We start from the raw sequence: 24,806 nt of genomic DNA, 5'->3' as shown, positions 1-24,806 counted from the left end.
ATCATGGCTACACATTTCAGAGCACATCAAAATGGGGAAAGATTTCCGACATCAATGTCACGGTCGGTCGGTTCACCTCCTCTCGGATGGATGGATGATGTTTGTTTGTTTATAGGATGAATGGAGCAGAATAAATTGGTCTCTGACCCATGTGAATTAAGTTAATGAGGCCTTTAGGTTTGCTTTCTGTTTTTTTAATATCCATCAAATTCTCTATGGAATTTGATTTCACAACATAAATAGCATGTTTTTTTGTCTATCCTGATGGCTGGCTGGGTTATTAATTTGAGCAACAGGGTCAAGAGGTGCATTACAGTCTAGGTCAGAAATATACAGGTTAAGACAACATCATCATAAATCTGGGACCAGCACTGTTGCTAACTAGCATAGCTGGTCCCATCGTTGCAAAGAGTTATGGGATATTAGAATCCCGTTGTCTTAACCTTTGTCATCTTCAAACTAGACTACAGTGACATCCATGACGCTGGCTCTGGCTGACAACAAAATGGTTCCCCTCCCTCTCCTTTCCAAGAGAAACTGCTGCTCTGCTCTGCTCTGCTCTGCTTTGCTCAGTGGAGTGTGGTACTTCTGCCAAACTAATTATGGGAGTCATTGATGGCACTTCAAACAACCTTAATTGTTCTGCACAATGAGCGGATAGCCCTGCACATGTAATTAAGCCCCTCTAGATGCACACTGACGATAATTATTTGATTACCCGGCTAGCTCTTCCTGCTATCCTTCCCTAGCTTGGCCCAAATGAAATTAGATTTCTATATTTCTTAATTAAGGCCAACAATGGATGAGAAAATAACACTAAATTATAAATGAAGGTGAACGCAATCCTTTTACTGCTACATTATCCACATGCATTTATCATGAGATTGATATTCAAAAATATTGATGGGAGATGGAACCTGATCCATTATGTTATATAAGTGTGCTCATAATAACGTATTTTCTATTGTGCATATACTCTATAGCAAGTCTCATGAGAGAAAAAGAGACAACATTGCATATCATACAATTCCCCCCCACTCTGTCACAGCATGTGAGGCGGCAGAGGTTCACACACAGAAAGGTGTTCACATACATGCAGTCACCTCCAAAATGATTGGAACCCTTGATAAAGATGAGCAAAAAAAGACTGCATGAAAGAAAGCAGACAAATACTGAGCTGTATCCATCCTAGTGTGTCCTCCAATCTCATTAAACATGACAGAAAAAGGCTAAGTGCAGTTATCCTCGCGAGGGGAGGGTGTATTAGTATTAACAAAATGCCTAAAGACAAATTGAAGCAAACAATATTATTATTATTATTGTATTGTATGTTCCAATTTGTCTTTATACCTTCTTTTATTGTCATATAATTGCTCAGATAAAATATATTTTGTTTTACAAGTAATATTGTTTTCTTAAAAAGATAGGGTATCAAAATCCTTGGCCTCCCTGCTTTCTATACTTTGTGCACCCTCCCCTTGCGAGGTTAACTGCACTTAGCCTTTTTCTGTAATGTTTAATGAGATTGGAGAACACACCGGGATGAATCTTTTCTCCATACAGAATCTTTCCAGATCCTTCATGTCCTTCGGTCTGCGCTTATGGACGGCCCTCTTCAATTCAAATCACAGGTTTTCAGTTTTCAACGGGGTCCGGAGGCTGAGATGGCCCTTGCAAAATATTGATTTTGTGGTCAATTTAACAAACCATTTTTATGTGTGCTTGGGGTCATTGTCTTGCTGGAAGATTCACTTATGGCCAAGTTTCAGCCTTCTGACAGAGGCAACCAGGTCTTTGGCTAAAAATATCCTATTACTTAGTAGAGTTCATGATGCCGTTGACCTTAACAAGTGCCCTCGGACCAGTGGAAGCAAAACAGCCCCATAACATCAAATATCCGCCATATTTTACAGTAGGTTTGAGGTTCATTTCTGCACATGCATCCATCTTTTGACACCATACCCACCGCTAAGAACTCTATTTTCGTCTCATATCACCATAGCACCTGGTTCCAATCCAAGTGCCAATACCATTTAGCAAGTTCCAGATGTTTACATTTGTTGGTTACTCTCAATAAAGGCTTTTTTTTCTAGCAACCCCTCGAAAGAGCATATTGGCATGGAGGTGGCCTCTAATAGCAGATTAAGAGACTTGGTGACCCTAAGATGCGACCAAGTTCTGTAATTCTCCAGCTGTGGCACTTGGACTTTTCTTTGCCTACAGAACCATCTTCCTCACAAGATACACATGCATCCTCTACCAAGCAAGTTTACCTCTGTTCCAGTGGTTTTAAAATGACTTATAGGTCTTGAAAAGTTTTTAAAAACAGGCTGGCCTCCTGAGTGGAGCAGTGGTCTAAGGCACGGCATCGCAGTGTCACTACAGACCTGGGTTCGATCCCGGGCTGTGTCGCAGCCGGACCGCGACTGGGAGACCCATGAGACAGTGCACAATTGGTCCAGGTTAGGGGAAGGTTTGTGCAGCCGGGATGTCCTTGTCCCATCGTGCTCTAGTGCCTCCTGTTCCTCCGACACATTGGTGCTTCTGGGTTAAGTGAGCAGTGTGTCAAGAAGCAGTACGGCTTGGCAGGGTTGTGTTTCGGAGGACGAATGGCTCTTGACCTTTGCCTCTCTTGAGTCTGTACAAAGTTGAAGCGATGAGACAAGACTGTAACTACCAATTGAGGAGAAAAAGGTGAAACATTTTTTAAATAAAGACAGGCTGAGTGGGCAGGAACATATATTTATGAGGTCACCTTGAATGACAGCTCTTTGAAATGCCTATATCAAGCAACTTGGATGCAGTGTTGCAGTAAACTCATCTCAAGCAAATGTGGTGATATACAAAGCAACTCTAACAACGTTGAAATTGCATCAATGATATACAGTATATTTTTTATAGATCTCCCGTTTGGCATGTCTCTTGTGATGTGGTTCACAGCAGCACTGATGGATGTGTTGAGTTGACAACTGCATTGTGAGTTTTGAACGACCTGTCCACCCCTGTTGTTCATGCTGGCTGAAGACCTAGCTAGCCAGTAACTAGCGAACACCAGACACAGATGAAAGGTACCTATAAGTATCTTTTCCATAGTTTAAAAGGGTAAACTTTTAATTACATTTGCTGACACCCTACAGTAAAATGTTGGCACCAGTAGAGTAGCTATCGAGCTATATAAACTACACCCCTCTTCAAACACACCTTCTCCAATGTTGGTTACAAGGCGGTACTTATTTAAATTAGGTAAGAGAATATCATGTTACCATTGGTGTATTAAAATGAGGTAACGTGATGTCACCTTGTCCCCTTAATAATTAATCCAAGTGTTTGGCATGGGGGAGGGGAACAGTAACTTTATGTTCAGACTTTATCAACGTAGAAGCAACAGTCATGTATCATACATTTGTCATCATACTTTGATCTGGTTTCCATCAAATATCATCTGAGTTCATGAAAAACTGGATTTTGACCTTTGACCTTTAATTATTGCCTTAATAGTAGTAAGTGGTATATTTCGTTTTTAGATATTGTTTTGTACACAAACTGCTAAAATAGCAGTTTTATTATATCTATAGTTGTTGTTGTTTTGATATTAATAAAATACTAAGGTCAAAAAGCATTGCCTCTTTTCGTTTGTGAATTCTTTGCCTTTTCCCATGGGGATGGATGACAAATGGATTTTACATGTGTGTTACCTGATTTTTATATCCCAGTGGCACAGGCACTCACACATACACACATTGGTGCCACATACACACAAATGATCACACATGTACAGTAGACATACACATATACTGTACACTGCTGCTACTTTCACTCTTATTAATATCTAGACGATGCTTAGTCCCGTTACCCCTGCCTACATGTACATATCTACTTCAATTACCACGTATCCCTGCACATTGATGTGGTATTGGTAGTCCTTGTATATAGCTTTTTTTTGTTCATCTTTTTTTTCTCATCATTTTACAAGGGAAAGACCTTGTAAATAAGCACTTCACTGTAAGGTCTACACCTGTGGTATTCGGCGCATTGAAGCCATGGAAGTCCACAATACAGTTTCTTATGAAGAGATTAACTTATAAAACCGAACATACATTTTTTTATCAAGGCTGACACTAATTTGAGGTGACTGTATAAGAACACACAATGGGATTATTCAAATCTCTCTTCACCCCACTTGTGTGATGACACTTGTGCATGTCTGTCACTTTCGATTTCTCTTAGAACGTCTGATGCCCTTAAATGTGTGTCTGTGGTGATTGTGATGAATGTGCGCTGTTTTCAGTCCCCCCCACTTCTCACTGATAAGCGATGAAAGAGAGACAGATGGAAATTGTGGGCTCTGTGTATCAGAAGCGATTGGTAATCCTCTCCTCAGATGCTCTAAACTGCTTCTTCTGGGGCTCAGATGTTGAGATAGAGAAAGAGGCTGTTTTCTCCCCCTGAATAGTGGAAATAACAGAAGGGTAAAGGCACCATTTCAGGGACACAAGCCTCCTTTACAGGTGTTCCAGAAGCTCTGCTACAGTAGGTGATATTGGTGTACAAGCCAAGGCCATTTACGCTTTCTTCAAATGATTTGAGTCTACGTGATTTATGGTATGGCCATTTAGCCACCCAGGTCTATTTTCTCCCGCTCAGTTCAAGGAAGACCCTGTTACAGAGAAGCTCAAGAGCTTGGGCTAGTGTGATAAACAGGGAACTGGGAGCAGGGGACAGTGGAGACATCTGTTGAGTAGCATTTACCTTCCGCCACAAACAGAGTGAGAGAGGAGGGTCAGAAGAGAGGAATCTTTCCAGAGCAGAGCCATGGGGGAGAAGAAAGGCTATTGAGATGGGAACTCCTTCCTCACCATGTCCAGGTCTTAGCTCAGGAAGCTGGGAGGAGGAGGAGAACACTGTGCTGGGATCACCAGCCACAAAGGATTATTGTTATTGAAGTGAAACTAAATAAGAAAATGTTTCTCAAACCAATTTAGTCTATTTCATGTTTTACTCCAAAGTCGCCAATTTTAGAAGTTGACTGAATTATACGGAAATGATCCAGAACCCAAGAAAATAGTCAAACAAATGAACTGTAGCCAATATGAGTTATAACAAACAGACAGGCAGTCAGAACTATGGTTTTAGCATTACAGTACGAGGGATGAGTTTATATAGAAGCATTCCTAGAAAAAAAGCAGACGGGCTATGTAAGGCGAGCATTAACAGACAGGTCACCGTGTAGATTAGTAGCGTGTAAGGTTTAGTAGTGAACATGGGTTGAAAGGCATGAATATGTGAGCTTAGCATAATATATCAGAATCAGCTCCTACCTGTTATACTGAATTTCTTATCACTTAAACTCTGTTTGTATTTCTTAATGTGTTTCCTTCTTTTGAGTGGCAGCCTATGGGTACATGCTTTATAAACTTATCATTTGAAATAGATAATGTACATGTAACCCCACCCCCACAAAAAAAATGTATTCTGTGGGGTTAGCATTAGTAAGCTAGATAGCTACAGTAGTATTGCGTGCTGCCTGAGTGAGTGAGGCAGGCAGGCTCTCATAAACAGACAGTGAGGACTGTTAGCAGACGCGAGGGTAATGATTTGAGCAGTTTGTCCTCGTGTTGCCATCTCTCAGGGGAATGCAGCTCAAGACAGAACATCATTTCTGAAATGGTCCATGAGACAGTGCTATACAGTAGCTGCTGGGACCTCGGATGAATTGAGCACAAGCACATTCAAAGAGATACTATCTCCAATGATTCTAATACTTATCCATGACCTGTACAACAGTAAAATACACCCTAACCTACAATAAAGCTTATGAGTTACGGCACAGCTCCTATGTTGAGCTAATGCTCATGCGAAATGTCACACAATTCCCAGAGCAGCACACGTCATAACAGTAAAGACCTTTTCCCTAAAGTGGACCAACTCACAGATAGTACAGTTATGTCACTTGTCTCTTTCTCCTAATTCTAAATAGGGCAGGCATGTATCCATCCATGACCATTGACAAGTTTTATAGGGACAAATTACCATTTTTGTGTGAAACTGGGGATCAGGTTGGATGGCCTGTGGCCATCTTAATCTCAAGGTTTATCATGCATACACTTCCCTGAACCCTAATAACCCAAGGATCTACCCCACAAAATAAACACATCGACACACAAAAAATGAAAAACTTTCAGCCGTGCGCATCAAAGGCTGGAGCCTTGCTAAGTTGGCCTTTTGACAATATTTGTGAACATGCTGGCAGATGTCAAAAGGCTTTGACGGTAGGATTTTATAGGGGTAAAAAAAACACTAATACGGATGTGCTGTAGTTTCTGTGTGTGTTACTGAGTGTTCCATGTCTGGGACTGCCAAAAAACAACGGGGCAGGCCAGCATGCTTCAGAACGAGTGTGAGAAGATCTGGAGAAACGGAATGAGTAGTCGACCCAAAGCCAGTCTTCTCCTTTTACAAGGGGAACCGTATAATGATGAATCTTTGTTGTGCTCATGTGAATTTCTATAATGATAGGTTATTCCTTTTGATCCAGAGCAGAACTGTAGCATAGCTCTTAGACTTTTAGCATACTTAAATTTCATCCCTCTGGTTTGTTGAAATCCACTCTAATCCCCATGTCCCCTGAAATGCCACTATGAAAACATTTTAATTTATGTAAAAGTCAAGGCCTGCTTACCGCCCCCTCCATGACCACAGAATGCTCTGACATAGAGAAAGAGAGAGAGTCTAAATGGTCATCTGGAAAGGAGGGAAGACTAGAGAGAAACAGACACACACACAGCCGCTCTACCCCAGCCTCGGCCTCACAGGGCAATGAGTGGGATTAATTACTGTTGAGTTTGAACCAAGGAGGCCCAGAACAGATTATCCCAGATGCTTCACAAAAAGGCATTAGCACTAGCTGTCCATCCCACCATGGCAGGAGAAATCGAGATGACGGGCAGTGCGATGGAAGTCACTGTGGAGGCACACATATATCCACAGTCGGAGGATATGAGAGTCTCACATCAGAGAAGTGCTACTCACTTGCTGGCTTGCTTGCTATGCAGAGTTTTGTCTCATTTCCGAACATGGGGTTAGTAGGCATGAGTATGCCAATCTCTGCACACTCCTCACAGCAGGCGTATATCACGAGAGGAGAATTCTGTATAATTAAAAGAGACCATCTAAAACAAAAGGCCTTCACTTTCAATGAGTCCCTCTCTCTCCTCTCCCCTCCTCCCAGGGAAGGTTACCTCAAGGGGGAATTCTAATGAAACAGATGGCTGAGTGCTCACAGGGGCAGAGTTAGACAGTCCCCCTTTTACGGTCTGCCATGCAGCATAGCATTCTGAGGAGCTGCACTTCTCCTCACTGCCTGCCTGTGTGCATGTGCGTAAGAGAGAGAGAGAAAGTAAAAGAGAGAGGGGGAAAAAGTGAGAGAGAGAGGTGCTGAGTGGTGATGAGAACATGTGAAAGGCAGGAGTGTGTACTGAACTGTGGCTACATGTACTAGTGAATGTATTGGTTAGGGCATGTGTGTGGCACATTCTACAGCAAACACTGAATAAGACAATGAATGGAGAAAACACTCAAAGCAGTTGTTCCTTATATTTTATTTGATACCTTTTTAATATTATCCAGTATGTGTGCTTATCAACAACCCCATTTATGCTTTGCCCCCCTCTCATCATCCACATTGTTACTGGACAGCGCTGGTCGTGCTGATAGCACAGTGCCTGGTAAACACAGCCAGTCACAACATACCTGTACATCTCCCTTATTGCTATATCCCATGGTTCCCATTTTAAACACAGCAAATATATATTGATATCCATTGATCAATAGCAACGCAGTCAAAAATACTGTCCTCCGCAGAGATGTGTCTGTGTGAGAGCTGTGGGACTGTCACTGCGGTTACAAAACAGAACAAAGCCATCTGATAGAAAGTGATGTACCGTAGCGCGTCATGTCCCACTCCTGCACATTACCAAAGTCAAAGAGATTATACAATGCAAACCATGTGTTTCGTTTAAAAACCATAATGATGATATGAATCTGTACATACACACAGTTTGGTGAACATTGCTTATCTTTATCATGGTGATGATGACGTCACTTAAGAATCTAAAATAAATACAGAAATATAAATAGGTCCTATGGAAATATATAAATCTGTATACGTAAATATACATTGACATATGATCCTAAGTATCATCAGAGTATGTGAGATATACATAATTCAGCATAACGAAAGCTACAGTAAGAGAGAAGCAGGTTGGTTCACCTCCACTCCATGTACTGTATGCCCTTTCCCCCCTAAGCCAGTGAGGAGGACTGGAAGGTCTTGCTCCAAAGCAGCCTTGTTTGACTAACACCCATGACGCCTCTGTGTTGCTAGGTGATGCGGTTCTGAATTGCACACTCATGCGTACCACCCATCCTTGATTTGACACACTCATATTTGCTACACTCTCACTAAACTGGGCCATATCCGGGTTGCACCCTTAACACTGCTCCCAACAGCATACTTAGGGATTAAACTCACATCATTTTCATGTTATTCTATCTGACCGAAGTAGAGTGGAAAAGAGGTCAGTTGCATCAGGCCCTGCCATAAACAGTAGTTTTAACCACATTCGATTTCTCTATTTGAAATATGTTGCTACATGTGTCCCTGCCTCAGATGCCTACATAGGCTGGGATGGTTTGTTGGTTGAAGGTTAAGAATGAATCTGTGGTTCTAAATGAGTTATGAAGGCGTCTAGTAAACACAACGGTTTCTCTCCTCCCAGCCTCCGAAATAGCAGGTTCAATTCTGCTGCTGTTACCTCTAATCCTCAATCACTGCAGCTGATTTCCTTTTAGTGTGCACCACTGGATTCCCCCACCCACATTCACGGCCCAGTAATACAGCACAATGGGAAGTGGGGAGGCAAAGATTAGGTTCGGAAATTGGGAGTGGTCCAAATGGAATCAAAATGTGTTGTGTTACAGAGACCGCCCTGAATTGGAAATGCTGCTGGGTATGCCAGGAGAAGCTTCTCCAAGTCTCCCATACAGACAAGAGTCTGGGATGAAGCACTACAACAGCAGCACAGAATCCCATTCCCTCCACTTCCTCCAGCTCTCCAGCCCTGGCTAGTGCTATAGGACCAGAGCATGCTAACACACTAAGGCCCTGGCGTGATCTGGACAGAGGTGAACACAATGACATACATCTGCAGGCAGAAGGAAGGAAAGAGAACAAACTTCCACCCTGCCATTATACAGTAAACTTGTTTGGTCTGTTTTTACTGAATTATAGAAAGACAACATCCAAGGGTTATGTCTGCCTATCCTGAAATGAATTCAGAATGGAGGAGCGGTTTGTATTTGGATTGAGTAGTCTTTAGTTGCCACGCTCTCACTGTACCTTGATATGTCCTTCATATGCTTTCTCTGGCATTCCACAACACATCAACCTTCCCATGTTGGATGGATGTAAAAGGGAAATGGAATGGAAATAGCTCTACTCTATATTGAGTCAGTCTCTGATATGTAGAATTCAAACACGGTTCACTGTTTTGTAGAATTAAGTATATTTATAGTCTACTATAGATGGTCTTTATGGATGAGCTCTGAAATCTCCAAGGACATGAAGTTGGTATGCCTCTGTTTGCCTCTGTTCCCCACAGACATCCTTAAAGACAATCTATAGAAAGCTACACATTTATCAGCAGCAATTAATCAAAGGCCATGTCTAGACTTGACAGTTCATGCAGCTTGTGTATTCTGATCATGGAGTTCTGATCAATTCTGAACACCTCATACCTCTACACCTACATTTAAATGTCTACCGTGTCCACATTGTGTCCGGGTTCCCTTTTCCCTATATTCAAATGCGGTATACATTCTGCAAATGTTGGAACAGGCTAAATCTGATATTAACAAAACAACTTGATGGCAGTAGCCAACTACTGTAGCTAGCCAACTAACCTCTGTAACTAACCAGCAAGCTAGCTAGCAAAGCTAAAGCGATTGCAAACGGGTTAGCATAACTCTAGCCAAACAAAACATTGTGTTTTTTTTTATTTTAGCTAGCTGGCTAGCATTTATGAAGCCAGTAAATACGTTCCTCCCATGCTAGGTATGTATTTCCTCCAACATTATTATGAAAAGGTGCCTCTCGCACCCAAAACACACGTTTTCTGGAGACTTGTGGGCAGATTGCTGATGACGTCGCCCACTGTATGCACTTTCGGTAGCCTGATTGTGTCCAGACTGAGGAGAAATCAGCACACAATACATCCCTGACCACCTCCTGAAGTGGTCAGGCAGATCTGAACACAATCGGGCCACACTGGGACTTTTGTGCATCTAGACCCGTCTTTTCAATGCAATCTTCCTATCCTGATAGCAGAAGTTGCATGTAAGTGTTAAGTGTAGACATGGCCAAAGATAACCAAATCCACTTGAAGAACAAATAGCATCAAAGGAAGACCAGACAGTTCAGTGTTAGGGAGGTGTGGCCTAGGTGAGACAGAGTCATGTACATTCAGACGGGACACTGACAGCTCCCTGAATGACAGCGGCAGACTGGAATGATTGACACACTATGCACGTCCTTATGTGTGATAATGGCCCAGGTCTTCCAGGTCAGGTCCAGACCCAGCTAATCGATCACTGTCTTGTGCCTATCTCTCTTTAAGCCATGACCTGTGCCTCCCCTGCCCACCCATCTTCAGACACCGACCACTCCCAGACATCGACCCTGGCACTGGGTTGAGAACGCTGGGTTGCAATCTCTCCTACAGACACACATGTACAAACGCACAGGCACACACACCATTACCTTAGCAACACCCAAAAGCTGCCTCAAATACCCACAAATCAATATCCTCCTCCCTCCCACAAACCTACACCAGCGCTCAGGAACAATCATAAGGCAGGGTTGACATGCCTTCAACGTCCCCCAGAAAACAAGCAGCTCGTCAGCCTGCGAACCCCATGGGCTGGCTGTCTACCTGTCAGCGCCCTGACCGTCTGTCCAACCACGTCATTCCTCCAATCTATCAGTGTCTCCTCACATTTACTCCTCTGTCTCAACCACTAGCTCCCTCAACCCCGATCCAAAGTAGTCTTTCCCAACTCTTGGACTTAATAAGGTCATATTGTGGAAAATAAACAAACCGGTTGAGGTTCTTGTTGTTTTTTTGTTCAGATGTGAAACAGCCATGGCAGTCTATTGGCTTTGTGTTTTAACAGCTCCAGCAGTCACAGTCTTTAACGATTGCACTGTAAACACTACAGACATTAATATTCCTCTGCTGGAGCTGATCACTTCCCTGTTCCCTCCCTGTGTCCAGCCAATCACGCTGCTGAGTGTTCTATCGGAGAGAATAAATCCCTCCCTGTCTGTCTGTCTGAGGTGATGTCTGTGGGTTTCCCACCGTCAATCCGGCCTGTCAGGGAGTCATGTGCCACATGCCAGACAGACACAGACAGTGAATAAATATTTCAGATATTTCTAGATAGATAGCACCTCGCTGCAGAAGAAGACCAGGTGTAAAACAACAACAACAAACAGAGGGAGAGAGAGAAAGAGAGATGATTTAAAACCGATACTTTAGATCTGCATTCACTCCAATAGGAGAACAGAACTCATTTTAAAAGCCCTTTTAATTAATAGAAATCTTACTGTTCTGTTCAAATGAATTCAATTCAACACTGCAATTTGCATTGGGAGACTGCCAAGGCTTGTGTGTGTGTATGCATGTGCATGAGTGTGTGCGCGTGTGTGTGTGTGTGTGTGTGCATGCGTGGTTAGCCCTTGATACAGGCCTGCTGAGGGAGGTAGTAATGAGGGACTAGAGTGTGGTCACTGTGTACCTCTGTCAACTAGCCCATGCTGGCCTACACGGGTCAGAGGTCAGGGGCTGTGTTGTTAAAAAAGAGTGTTGTGGCTGAGTGGTGTGACTGAGATAGAGATGGACCCAGCTGTCTGAACCCAGGGTAACATGCTGCTCCTTATGATGGGCAGGAGAGCAGGAGAGGGATGGGCTGTGGAGAGAAGCAGAGGTGATTACTGCTACCTATCTAACCAGAACACACAGCCAGGCATACAGCTGGTTGGTTGAAATGAAGTCATGCTATCTGGCTGGAATGACGTCATTTCAACCATTCGTGTCCGCTGGGATTAACCTCAACATACAGGTCTATGAAATTGTCCACAACTACCATTTTTATTCCGTCACGACCCGTCTTTCTGTCTGTACCTCCTTGATGTAAAACCGCATGACCCATATTTATTCTAAATTTAAAAAATTATGAAACGCGCATACATTCAACATGTTCAACTCAACACTGGCAGTCAATGTGGGAGAATGTCTACGTTGACCGTCTAACAGCTGTGGGTAGTAATATGGAGTGGATCTTTTCTATCAAGCAGCACTTCAACAGGTATATGATATCGTTACAATAACAAACGTAATTGCTTATGTCCAAATGGTCTATTTTCTGTGTGTTCGCTACATTATCTGACTGTGATGTATGTGTGATTGATGGCTCTGGGAGCACTAGTGAGTGTAGTGTTTTCTAGCATTGAGAGATTGAAGAGTCCTGGAGGTACACAATTCCACACACAAGCTGGGATGGTAGTCCTAGTTTTGTGAAAAGGCAAAACCCTCCTTGGTTAGTCTTCTCGTGCATTAGACTACTCTCGCTCTCTTTCTCTCTTAAACACACAGACAATCACTCAAACACACACTCAGTCACTATCACACACACACACATAAATGCACACACTCTGTCCACTAGCACACAGATTGCAGGGCTCAACTTGTCCTTGTCCATCCAAAACATTTGCGGCATGTTGAGCTTGGAAGACAAAGTGAATTTGTTAGGACAGGGTTGAGGACACTGCAGGAAGCCTATCACTAACACATCATACTTGATGTCTGTCTCACTACAGGGATGGAGGGCCTGTAGCCCACTCAACACCCCCCAATATTACGACAATACAACAACACACAGGCCAAAGGGGAGGCAAATTATTTTTGGTTTCCTAAAATCTCTTCTCCACCTCGGAAGGTTTCGTGAAGTCTATACAGTGGATAAATAAGTCATCTAATTGATAATAGTTGATTAAGGATCAACATCATGTGATCCTGTATGGGATGAAAAAATAAGTCAGTCTGCTCTTATTGAAGCATGTATTTTCCACTGAAAAGGTTGATTCTGTTCTTTTAAAACACACAAAAAAAGCATCTATACATGCAGGTAGTGCATAGGTTCCTGCAAAAAAGTACTATTGTGTTGTCCATCTAACCATCAAACCAAACCCCATCATATGAATTTGGCATAGTTAGAAAGAACGAAATGACCATCTCTTAAATGGATATCATTTTCTGTTCACACCCTCCTGTCCCTTGATTAGCATATCTTTTAAATATATTTCTATGTATATACGTATGAATAAAAAAGGGAGAAGGACAAAACAAAAACAAAGAAAGTGTAGTAGTCTAGGGAGCTAGAAGTTACCTGGTTAAGTGTCATCTTTTAAATCACAGTAATATTAAGATGGTGGAAATGATAACGATTAGAACACAGTGAAGCCTAAAAGAGAATGACATCATACAGGAAGATTGTTTGTGTACTAGTCCAGGGAGGGTGTGATCAAACCTCACAAATTGGAGGTTAGTTTGGAGCGGACAGGTTCTAGTTCAGAGTGGGCTGCCGAGCCTTTCCGTGGCGGCAGGGCCGGGGAGGCCACGGGGGACTGAGTCTGGTGCTGCAGTTGTCCTGGAGACATCTGGGCAGGGACAGGAGGAGCCATGTGTCCTGACACCGAGCTACAGGGTTTGGGCACTAGGATGGGGGAGGAGTAGGGCGAGGAGAGACAGTATCCTGGCTCCATGGAGGAGCGTGGGGTTGAGGAGCGTGGAGGCGAGCTGCGAGGGGGTGAGGAGCGTGGGGGCGAGCTGCGAGAGGGTGAGGAACGTGGGAGTGAGGAGTATCCCATGGCCTGGGCCACATCCTGGGGCAGGGAGGGGTTAGAACAGGACAATAGGTTCATATCCTCAGAGAAGCTGCCCAGCCCCAGCAGAGACTCACTGCCGGCTGCGTGCTGCTGGCTGGGGAGGGAGGTCTGGGGCATGAGCAGAGAGCTGTGGGACCCAGTGGCACTGGAGGAGTCGCTGTAGTGGAAAGTCCTTCCTGTGACTGGGCTTTGGACCGTGGGGCTAGGCCCCAGGGGGGTGTAGCAGGGCGAGCCGTTAGCTGAGCCGTACTGGGCCAACGAGGCCAGGGCAGACCTCTCCAGGGACAGCTGAGGGACCAGGCCAGACTGGAGGCCAGACTGGAGGCCAGACTGAAGTCCAGACTGTAAGCCTGCCAGGCTGAACTGGGCCAGGGGAGATGGGGAACCCTCTGGGGCCTGCTGGGTGGAGGAGGAGGATGGGGAGCCTGGAGGGGGGGAGTGGTAGAATGCACTAGGAGTCCTGCCCCCGCCTGCAAACTGCTGCAGGGAGCCCACCTGTGGAGGCTTGGGGGGCAGCTGGCTGTGGAGCAGCTGACAGGGGTTAATGTTGCCGGATGAACCAATGGACTGGGGGCTGATACTACAACCAGAACTAGAGGTACCCAGAACTCCAATTGTCATTCCACCTATAGCCCCTCCCATTGCCCCTCCTATATGCCCTCTAGCTGCCCCTCCCATTGCTCCACCAGTAGCTCCTATATGGCCTCCACTAGTTCCTCTAATGTGCCCACCACTATCCCCTCCTGAGTACCCCCCAGTGGCTCCTCCTATATGCCCTCCAGTGGTATATCCTTCTATAGATCCACGTCTACCCCAACCAGTGGCCCTTCTTATTGTCCCACCTGTGGCCCTCTCATCAGCCCCTCCTATTGCTCCTCCTACTTCACCTTCAGTAGCGCCTCCTGAAGACCAACCTGTAGCCCCCCCAGTAGCTCCCCCTGTTGCTCCACCCATCCCTGCTCCCCCCACAGCTCCCTGCTGGAAGAGGGCAGCGAGAGGCGGGGTGGTGCAGCGGAATGGCTGCTGCGTCTGGGGCTGTGAATGGAGCTGGGCCGTGCTGTGGGAAGGAGAGCCCCCGGAGGAGGAGAAAGGCCCAAAGGGAAAGGCGGAGGCCCCACTAGGCCCAGGCTGGGTTCCACTGCTGCTGGACGCCTGCTGACTGGAGCTGGCTGCCCCTGACCCCTGAGTCGTGTGGTGGGCCCGGAAGGAGGCCAGCAGGGCTGTGTCCATCCCAGAGCAGTGCAGTTTAGATGGGGTGCTGGAGGGGGAGTCAGGTCCCATGAAGGAGGTGGGCGCCGACGTGTGGAACTTCTTCAGCCGGCCGGGGGGAGGGTCCTGGAGGTTCCTGGAGCCCAGGACCGTGACCGGTGGGCGGAAGAGCGCGGCGGGGAGGTGTGGGAGGTGGGGGTGGTGCGTCAAGGCGATGGCCACAGAGGTGGTGGCGGCAGCAGCCTGCAGGGGTGCCTGGATGAGGGGAGCCCAGATGACGGGGGTGTGCCCCGGAGACGGGGGCTGAGGTGGAGGAATGTTCTGGAGGAGGTGGGCACAGGTGGCCATGTCTCTGTCATGCTGCACAATCTGCTGGATGATCTCGTTCTCCTGGTAGTTGAGAACGCCGGAGCTTAGGTCGTGCTGCACCTTGTGCTGCAGGAGGGAGTTCTTCTTCCCTGTGAGAGAGAGAGAGACAGAGAGAGACAGAGAGAGACAGAGAGAGACAGAGACAGAGACAGAGACAGAGACAGAGACAGAGAGAGACAGAGACAGACAGAGACAGAGACAGAGACAGAGAGAGACAGAGAGAGACAGAGACAGAGACAGAGAGAGACAGAGACAGAGACAGAGACAGAGACAGAGACAGAGAGAGACAGAGACAGAGACAGAGAGAGACAGAGACAGAGACAGAGACAGAGACAGAGAGAGACAGAGACAGAGACAGAGACAGAGACAGAGACAGAGACAGAGACAGAGACAGAGACAGAGACAGAGACAGAGACAGAGACAGAGACAGAGACAGAGACAGAGACAGAGACAGAGACAGAGACAGAGACAGAGACAGAGACAGAGACAGAGACAGATACAGAGACAGAGACAGAGACAGAGACAGAGACAGAGACAGATACAGAGACAGAGACAGAGACATAGACAGAGACAGAGACAGAGACAGAGACAGAGACAGAGACAGAGACAGAGACAGAGACAGAGACAGAGACAGAGACAGAGACAGAGACAGAGACAGAGACAGAGACAGAGACAGAGACAGAGACAGAGACAGAGACAGAGACAGAGACAGACAGACAGACAGACAGACAGACAGACAGACAGACAGACAGACAGACAGACAGACAGACAGACAGACAGACAGACAGACAGACAGACAGACAGACAGACAGACAGACAGACAGACAGACAGACAGACAGACAGACAGACAGACAGACAGACAGACAGACAGACAGACAGACAGACAGACAGACAGACAGACAGACAGACAGACAGACAGACAGACAGACAGACAGACAGACAGACAGACAGACAGACAGACAGACAGACAGACAGACAGACAGACAGACAGACAGACAGACAGACAGACAGACAGACAGACAGACAGACAGACAGACAGACAGACAGACAGACAGACAGACAGACAGACAGACAGACAATCCAGTTAGTTAAACACTCTGGAATTGAATCAGATTTAGAGATGATTTTTCCACTATACAGTTAGCCACACACTGCCTGGCCCTACTGCACAATAACCAGCTACATCATAATCACCCCTGATCCTGTGAACAAGCAACACATTTGCCAACAAAGGCCACTGAGTGTTACTGAGTTTTAGCCCCTAGGCTGCACATTGACTATTAAAGGGCGTCAGAATGGCTGTGATCAGCCTACTCCCAGACTCCTCTTTGATTCCTATGTCACACGGTCGCTGCATTCTGAAGCACTTCTCCCTAACAGCACCGAGCACAAGGACAGAGCTAGAAAAGAGAAACCCTGGCTGAAATTTGGAGAAGGGAGATAGAGAGAGGGAGGGTGGGAGGGAGGGAACGTAGCCTACCAAGGGGAATAACACAGAGGAAGCATGATAGCTCCAGCAGACTGTGTGTGTGTGTTTGTTTGACTAGCTCTTACTGTGGAGCCGTAGATAAGAGGCAAAGTGAATGCAGATGAAACATGGCTCTGAACGGGGACATGGCTGACTGATACGGAAAGAATGAGGGACTGGTCAGTGTTCACACTAACGTCAGTGATTTCACAGTGTAGGGCAGTGCTCAATCGGTGTCATTGGATGGCCAGAGCTCCATGGCCAGTGGTGAAGGGGTCAGGGGTCAGCCACTCACCAGATTACAGAGACAGGATGGGGATGGCCTGAAATAGCTCACGAGCTAAGTAACAAATAGCCTTTCTTCGGGAAAAGGTGAACTCAACTCTGAGCCCTATCCCTCTTGGGTGAACGTGCCAGCAGTGACAGGGTTAATTCACACAGCTGTTTTTTCTCAACCACTAATCCTGAAAGGGTTGAAATCGTACAGTACCCGCACGCTCAGCTCACTACTGTCAATGCAATTAGGCCCAGATCAATCTCTCTCCATTTCAGATATGAGAGGCTGGCGATTAGGGGGAGCAGTGCTGGGGGCTGTCTCTCGGTCAGCCCTGACCCCGATGCCGTAGCAGACCCAGCTCTGATCCGATTGCACAGGGTCCATTAAGACAGTAATTAATTAGTAGGGCATCACTGTGTGAATGACTTCATTATGCAGGAGGACTGGCGAAAGGTGAACACCATTTTCACCAAAGAAAGAGCCCCCTGCCTGCAGCCATTTTTCATGAAGCATGCAAAGATAGTTATGATAGAGGCGTGCTGACGTTCATTGTGAATCTTTTATTTGTCTGGGCTGGCTGAGAACTGAATGAAGTGTCATATCAGTGCACACGCTGTACACATCACTGAAATGGGGCTAGAATGAAAAGAACCAGTCTTCTACGTACTTAACCATAACTACAGCATTCCAAACGCCTACCTCCCCTGTTCTTCAGGGCCAATACAACAGATGTGAGATGATCCATTCTCGTACTGTTAGCACCGGACATTCTACCTGTCACTGTCTGTTATGTAAATTCTATATTACTAACCAAACTAAATACACTACTTTTCACTAGGTCAACTAGGTGAGCTATATATAGTGAGTTCTTCACCATCACCATGGGATTTTCCTCTCTTTAACTTACATCACTCTCCCTGCCTGGAGAGATTATCACATGAGATGATAAAACAATATCCTGTAGAATAGAGAGAGTTGTCTCCTCTCCTCTCTCTGCGGTGCCCATCCGTCCCTCCTCCCTGGCAGCCAGGGCCCATGGTGCCAGATGTGTGGAGGCCAGCGTGGGAGGGGTGGAGACATCTGAGCTAATATGACATATCTGTTTGCTTGGCCTACTGGTCCAACTGGCCCTGAGCAGGTCACTAACATACACAAACACTGACTGCACGGCCTCCTCTCCTCTTCGCTGGCTGCTCACTTAGCTGGAAACAGCTCCCCTCCAGAGGATTCCTCAGCTGTGGCACATCTGTGTTTGATTCTCAGACAGACACCTCCATGTACAGTACAGTGACTGGCAGCTGACTCACTTTGTAATTTACTCAGCCAATCCATATCCATTTACTACATCACGTTTCATTTGTTCCATCTGGGATTTTAACCAGTGGCAATCTAGTACAGAGTGCTACCTGGGGACTGTAACACGTCTTTGAATACATTCATACTTCACAATACTTGACAATGGAGAGGCGGATGGTTGGCTGTAACGATCAGCTCAATTACAGTGATACATATGGAGTTGAAAGTCATGTTGTGCTATGTAGTCTCTTACCTATGCGGTCCAGCCGGTCCAGAGCCACGGTCTCGAAGGCCCGTCTCATCATGGGGTACTCTTCCAGGACCTCGTTGAAGTTGTCCACAGACAGAGAGTACAGACGGCAGTAGGTGTCTGCTCTGACGCTGGCTGTTCTTCTACCCCGCGTCAACAGACAGATCTCTGCACAGGACACAGGAAGAGAGGAACGTCGACACGGCAGGATGACGTGTTCACTATGGTCAAGGTAGAGATCCTGTTGTCGTGTAGGGCTGATGCTATGCCAACGTTGGCCCACTTCTTATCACACGTCAGAGAAATCTCTGTGAAGGCTGACAGAACTATTAAGACTTAATGTTTCCTTTAACATGTATCACCCCGACTGAGTTCTCTCATGTGTGAACTAGACCTGAAGGGATTAGAACACGCTGCTGGGAAAAAATAGATAAATATCACTATTGTCCCACTTACTGTTTATGATGACGAAGATGAACCAGGGGTAGGCAACCGTGTTCCTGGAGGGCCGCAGGTACTGCAGGATTTTGTTCCAACTAGGCACCACCCCTGACCAACTGAGCTAATCGAACAGTTCAGTGATTGCCTAAATTCAACACACCTGGTCTTCTAGGTCAAAAACATGAAGTGCTTGCGGCCCTCCAGGACCAGGGATGCCTACCCCTGTGCTGAACTGTTTTTTTGTCTCTCCTTTTTAGCACTACAAATTAGAATTTTCTGTAATCCACAGCTGAAGCACTTAATGCCATTTTGAAAGCTTAGAGGTTTGCTAGACCTCCTCTGTCATGCCAGATCAGGAGAATGATGTTCCACTTAGCAGGCAGCCGTGCTGTGGAGCTCTGACACCAACAGCACCCCTATGCCGTGTGTCTGCCGCGGGTGTGTGTATGTTGTTTGTGTGTGTGTGAGTGTGTGTGTGTGTGAATTTACTGTATGCGTGCCATGTGCTTTTCTATCACAATCACACACATCCCACTTGTGGGCCACTCTCCGACTCTCACTTTCATCTACTCTCCAACTCTCAGTCCCAATCCCACTATAACACTTAGTCTTTCTCAGAAAAAGCCTTTTCCAACGCCACTCTTCTTTTCAATTCTCAGTTGGTGCAAAAACGAACTGCCTTTCTCCTGCTCCCTATGTAACATTTACTAGGAATCCCTCTTCCATCATATCACTTTGAATTTCACTTCTCACTAATCTGTTTTTCTCTCTCTCTCGCTCCCCCTCTCCTTTCCCCTCTCATACTGCCTCTCTGTGTATTGTACAGTGCATGGCGGGTTAGAGAGGATGAGGGCTTCTGCCTTCTCTCTAGTGCAGCCAGATACCCAGCCAGCCAAAGCCTCCTTGTTCCTGACCATGACTGCCCTAATGAAAAACAACATGTGCAGCTCATCCTGTGTGTGTGAGGGGGAGTTGTGTGCGTCTGCGCTGCTGGGTAACCCCATTTGTGTGTTTGTGTGTGCGTGCTCCCAGGTCAACCATGGCTCTGCCTGTGTTGGGGGTCCGTTTTCTGCAGGCCTGCTCTGCTCCCAGTAATCCCCTCTGGAGAGGAGTGTCCTGCCCTGCCTGGCTGTGTTAAATCCTTTTGCCTCATGGCTTTCTGGCTGAAACCAGCACTGCTGAGATGAGACACTGAGCTGCAGAGCCTTTCTTCCGGTCTTATCTGCCTGTCTTAAGAGAAGAGGATGTAAAGCCCAGACTCTTAGCACTGGTATCTGAACTCTTGACTGTAGAAGACCCAGCATGGAGCAATGAGTAGCAGCTAGAGCTCAACGCTAAACAATGAGAGATTAACACTCAATCCTGGAGAACCAGGGATAAATGGAGGGACAAACCCTGCGACCCTAACGGAGGAACACTGAGTTGGACCCATGTCAGAACTAAAGATGAGAGTCATTATACATGGACGCCTGGTCATATTTGAGGAAATATGTCGCTCCCTATCCATTAGGTATTATTGCTAATAAGCTATTGACTTTAAAGGCAAACATCCTCACGTGGTTCTTTCTGTGTTTAAACATTGCTGCTATGCTGTACCGTGAAAGTCCCGAAGCACTAATTGTAATTGACTAATTGATTTTGCTGGCAGCCTACGTCGGGTATGAAACTAACATTTATTCGATGGTGCATCTAAAGGCACTGTGACCTCTGTTCTATCCTTCTCAAGCACAAACTCCTCTTGGTAGTACATCATTAACAGTCAAATGATGTATGACTGGTTAAATCTCTATGCTGACTCACTTTTACAGTCTGTTGCAAAAGTACAAAAATGTTGCATTAAATCACTGAACAGGCTTACTTTGCCCAGGTCTGCGTGTATGTTGTAGTGGCGTGTTTCCTTCTCTCGTCTGTCTTAGCTGCGCCTGCTGCTTTTTTTGGTAATCGTGCTGGAACACTTGTTCAGCAACTTCAAGGAAGAACATTTTATTTCCAAGTTTGAGTGAAATGCTTGGAGTACAGCATGAACACATTTAATGACAATGTGGTCATGGAAACTACTCGACATCCAACCGCAAGGTCCTACAGAGGGTAGTGTGTACGGCACAGTACCTCACTGGGACCAAACTTCCTGCCATCCGGGACCTCTATACCAGGCGGTGTTAGAGGAAGGCCCTAAAAATTGTCAAAGACTCCAGCCACCCAAGTCATAGACTGTTCTCTCTGCTACTGCAAGGCAAGCGGTACCAGAGCGCCAAGTCTGGGACCAAAATGCTCCTGAACAGCTTCTACCCCCAAGCCATAAGACTGCTGAACAGTTGATCAAATAGCCACCCAGACTATTTACATTGGCCCCTTTATTATAAATGTTTTGTATCTTCCTTTGTTGCACTGACTCTCTTCATTTGATTTGCTGTTGTACAGTACAGTATGACCTTGGTTACACAACACACATAACTGGCTGGCTCACATTGGAAGGGTTTGGGAAATGACTGGGAAATGATGGGGGTTGGTCTTGGGAAGACTCTGTGTGTGTCTGTGTGTGTCTGTGTGTGTGTGTGTGTGTGTGTGTGTGTACGAGCTGGGTCTCCCATGGTGAGGTATCAGTGTCCTCTGGCCTGGTCTGGGGAGCCTCACCTGGACTCTGGTTCTCTCCTGTCAGCTCCCATCTCCATCGCCCCTGGCAGCCCACAGGCCCTCTGAGAGGACACTCTCTAACCTTTGAAACATCTGCACCGGGCAGCCTGATTCCCCATGACACACCGCGCTCGCTCCCACCCTCCCAGCATTAGCATAGGGAAATACACACTGGCCTATGATGAGGAGAGAGGTCGGGGAGTGTCTGGTTTAGCCATCACCATAGCTGGTGTCGTGTCACTTCTCATCGCGTCTCCTTCTTCCTCCAATGCTAACAGCAGTAATTGACTGTTATACACTGCTGCTGTTAGATCTGTTAGATTCTGCATGGGGGAACTGCTAGCTTAATTCAAAGGTAGCTCAGTGACTATAATAAAGTCTTACAGAATAGATTCATTCAGTCCCTGACTCTTTTCCCTTCCCACCTTCTCTAGGAGGAGTGTTAAAATGGGTTAAGGGGCGAGGGGATTACCTGCGACTCCACTGCCAACCCCCCTCAATGACTCACTCAGTCAGGGCAGCCATTTGGCAGCTCTTCAGTCTGCTTTTCCACAGAGACAGGGACTGAGACAAGGACAGGGTCAGGGACAAGAGACAGGGACTAAGACAGGAATAGGGGACAGAGATAGAGACAGGGACTGAGACATGAATAGGGACATAGGCAGAGACAGGGCTCAGAGCAGAAGCCTGGGTACCAGAAAGCTCTTCTTTCCAGCCTGGACTTTAAGGGCCTAGAGATTAAGAGGAGCCGGCTCAGATAACAGTTGATTCTTTCCTCCTCCACTACCCCAACCACCACCCCTTCCCCCTCCCTCAACCCCGCCACAGCTCACTTGAAGGAAAGATGAACCATGTTAGAGGTATGATTAAAGCTGCCTCTTGACAAGCACCAGGGTCTGATGGACATCTCCAGCCACTGTACCATTTTACTGATGTAACTGTGATGCACTATCCAGGAGGGCTGCAGTTCAACCAGTCACACAGTAATTACACAAGGATGACCTATACTAACACAATAACACACCCAATCTGGGGAGGGAGGGGGTCTTCTAGATGCTGTCCATATAGGAGAGTCTGAATGCAGCCCCACAGTGGCGGGTTATTGTGTGTGTGTGTGTGTGTGTGTGTGTGTGTGTGCATGCGTGCGTGCGTGTGTGTGTGAGCCCAGAGGACAGACCAGTGACTGGGCCTGGCTATGCTCCATGCGTCCTTTGGCTTGAATACTGCAGTCACATTATATGTCCCCTTCCCCTGGTTTGCTGTATTTCTGCCCAGCAATCCATCCACAACATGCCACACGCAATGCCCATATTAGGCTCTCCAGAGCAAGCTGATCCTACAGTTAGTTAACAGGCACAGACTACTGAGTGTATATTAATAATGCATAGTATTACTGATGACAAGCATGTACTGTACAGGACGTTAATGAGCTTACAAACATACATCTACAGTACAGTCATCAATACAGAAAACACTGAGAGAGTGTCCACCCCCCTTTGTGTTTGTTTCTTGGAAATCCTCACTCTCTCTCACTTCCTGTTTGGTAGGGCAGAGAGAGAGAGAGAGAGAGAGAGAGAGAGAGAGAGAGAGAGAGAGAGAGAGAGAGAGAGAGAGAGAGAGAGAGAGAAGAGTGACATATCCCTGGTGCTCCTCTTACATCAATTAATTTCATGAATGACTAACTCATGTTTGGTAACAAACTCCCTATGGCTGCATGGTGGGCTTGGGTTGGTTGGCCTTGCCTCCCCCTGGAGCAGCCAGTCTGGTCCTGGATGCTAGGAATAGCTGCCGGATAATGGAGTCAAAACCTGCAAAGCCCAGCGCATCTAACGCGTTTGGGAGAAATAATTGCAGATCCAGGGCTTAAATATTTAATGCGAGGCAACCAGTTCCGTTCCAAAAACGGTGCATTTGCAGTGGCAGTGGTGCTTCGTGTTGATCCATGCAATTCAGACGTAAGTCAAAATAAATGTTTAAATAGAGAGAAAACAACAACAAAGAAAGATGATGCTTCACTCCTCCCTCACCCAGGGAGACACACCAGGCAGGCTGAAATGTTGATTCATCTTGGCGCACACACACACACACACACACACACACACACACACACACACACACACACACACACACACACACACAGAGATAGATTGCTTCCCATCTCTCTATTATTTGCGGCGCCCCCCAGGGAGAGGGCACGGAGACGGTCCAGAGCAGGGAGCGGCGTAATTAAACTTCAGCAGGCAGGTCATGTGCTGTTAAATGCTTCACTGCGGTTTCTCATTACTTAAACAGTGTCTTCTCAATGATACAGTGTCACTGTCAATGTCCAATATTAATTGGTATTTGGTAAGAGGACTATGGCTAGAGCTAAGTCATACACGTGTCATACACTCCCTGACACCATGAGAAGAGTACAAACTGTCTGACCCTGATGGGGGAAAGAACAACTAGCACGTGTTTTTTTCTGTAATACCTTGGAAATGCAGGACTGAAAAGCCTGAAAGCATTTTTAGCCTGAAGGACCTTTTGACAAGTATTTTGTCATATACAGTATACTGTATATCAGGGGTTGGAACCGGTTCAGGGAACAGAACAGAAAACGAAAAATAATTACATTTTTCAAGGAACAGAAACTAAACCAAGAACGAAAGTGATCCATATTGTTCCATAACAGAACCGTTATTTTAAAAGCATGGGAACTGGTTAATAATGTTATTTTACGATTCAGGCATTTATTTCTAGTCCCAGAAAAAAAAAGCTCCTATGCAAATCCCTCACTCTGTAATTCAGAAACGTGTTCAAGTGTCTGCCTGAAAGCTGAAAATCTTTGCCAGTATGTGTGCGTGTTTAGGCTACCTG

General features: G+C 46.1%; 1 protein-coding gene across 1 annotated transcript in view; it reads right to left on the bottom strand.

Annotated features, from left to right (window-relative positions):
* Positions 1–7,674: 7,674 nt before the first annotated feature.
* The window catches only part of LOC112264185 (potassium/sodium hyperpolarization-activated cyclic nucleotide-gated channel 4-like), a 72,567-nt gene continuing 55,435 nt past the window's right edge, over positions 7,675–24,806 (bottom strand). The window contains exons 8-9 of the mRNA XM_042320184.1: positions 18,876–19,157; positions 7,675–15,669 (exon numbers count right to left, since the gene is read on the bottom strand). Coding sequence (XP_042176118.1) covers positions 13,646–15,669; positions 18,876–19,157 — 2,306 coding nt within the window. The 3' untranslated portion in view covers positions 7,675–13,645. The remainder of the gene's footprint in view (positions 15,670–18,875; positions 19,158–24,806) is intronic.

The sequence above is a fragment of the Oncorhynchus tshawytscha genome, linkage group LG04, assembly GCF_018296145.1.
Source record: "Oncorhynchus tshawytscha isolate Ot180627B linkage group LG04, Otsh_v2.0, whole genome shotgun sequence".
Taxonomy (NCBI): Eukaryota; Metazoa; Chordata; class Actinopteri; order Salmoniformes; family Salmonidae; genus Oncorhynchus; species Oncorhynchus tshawytscha.
Note: the sequence above shows the minus strand (reverse complement) of the source record. Positions and strands in the feature narration are given on the sequence as shown.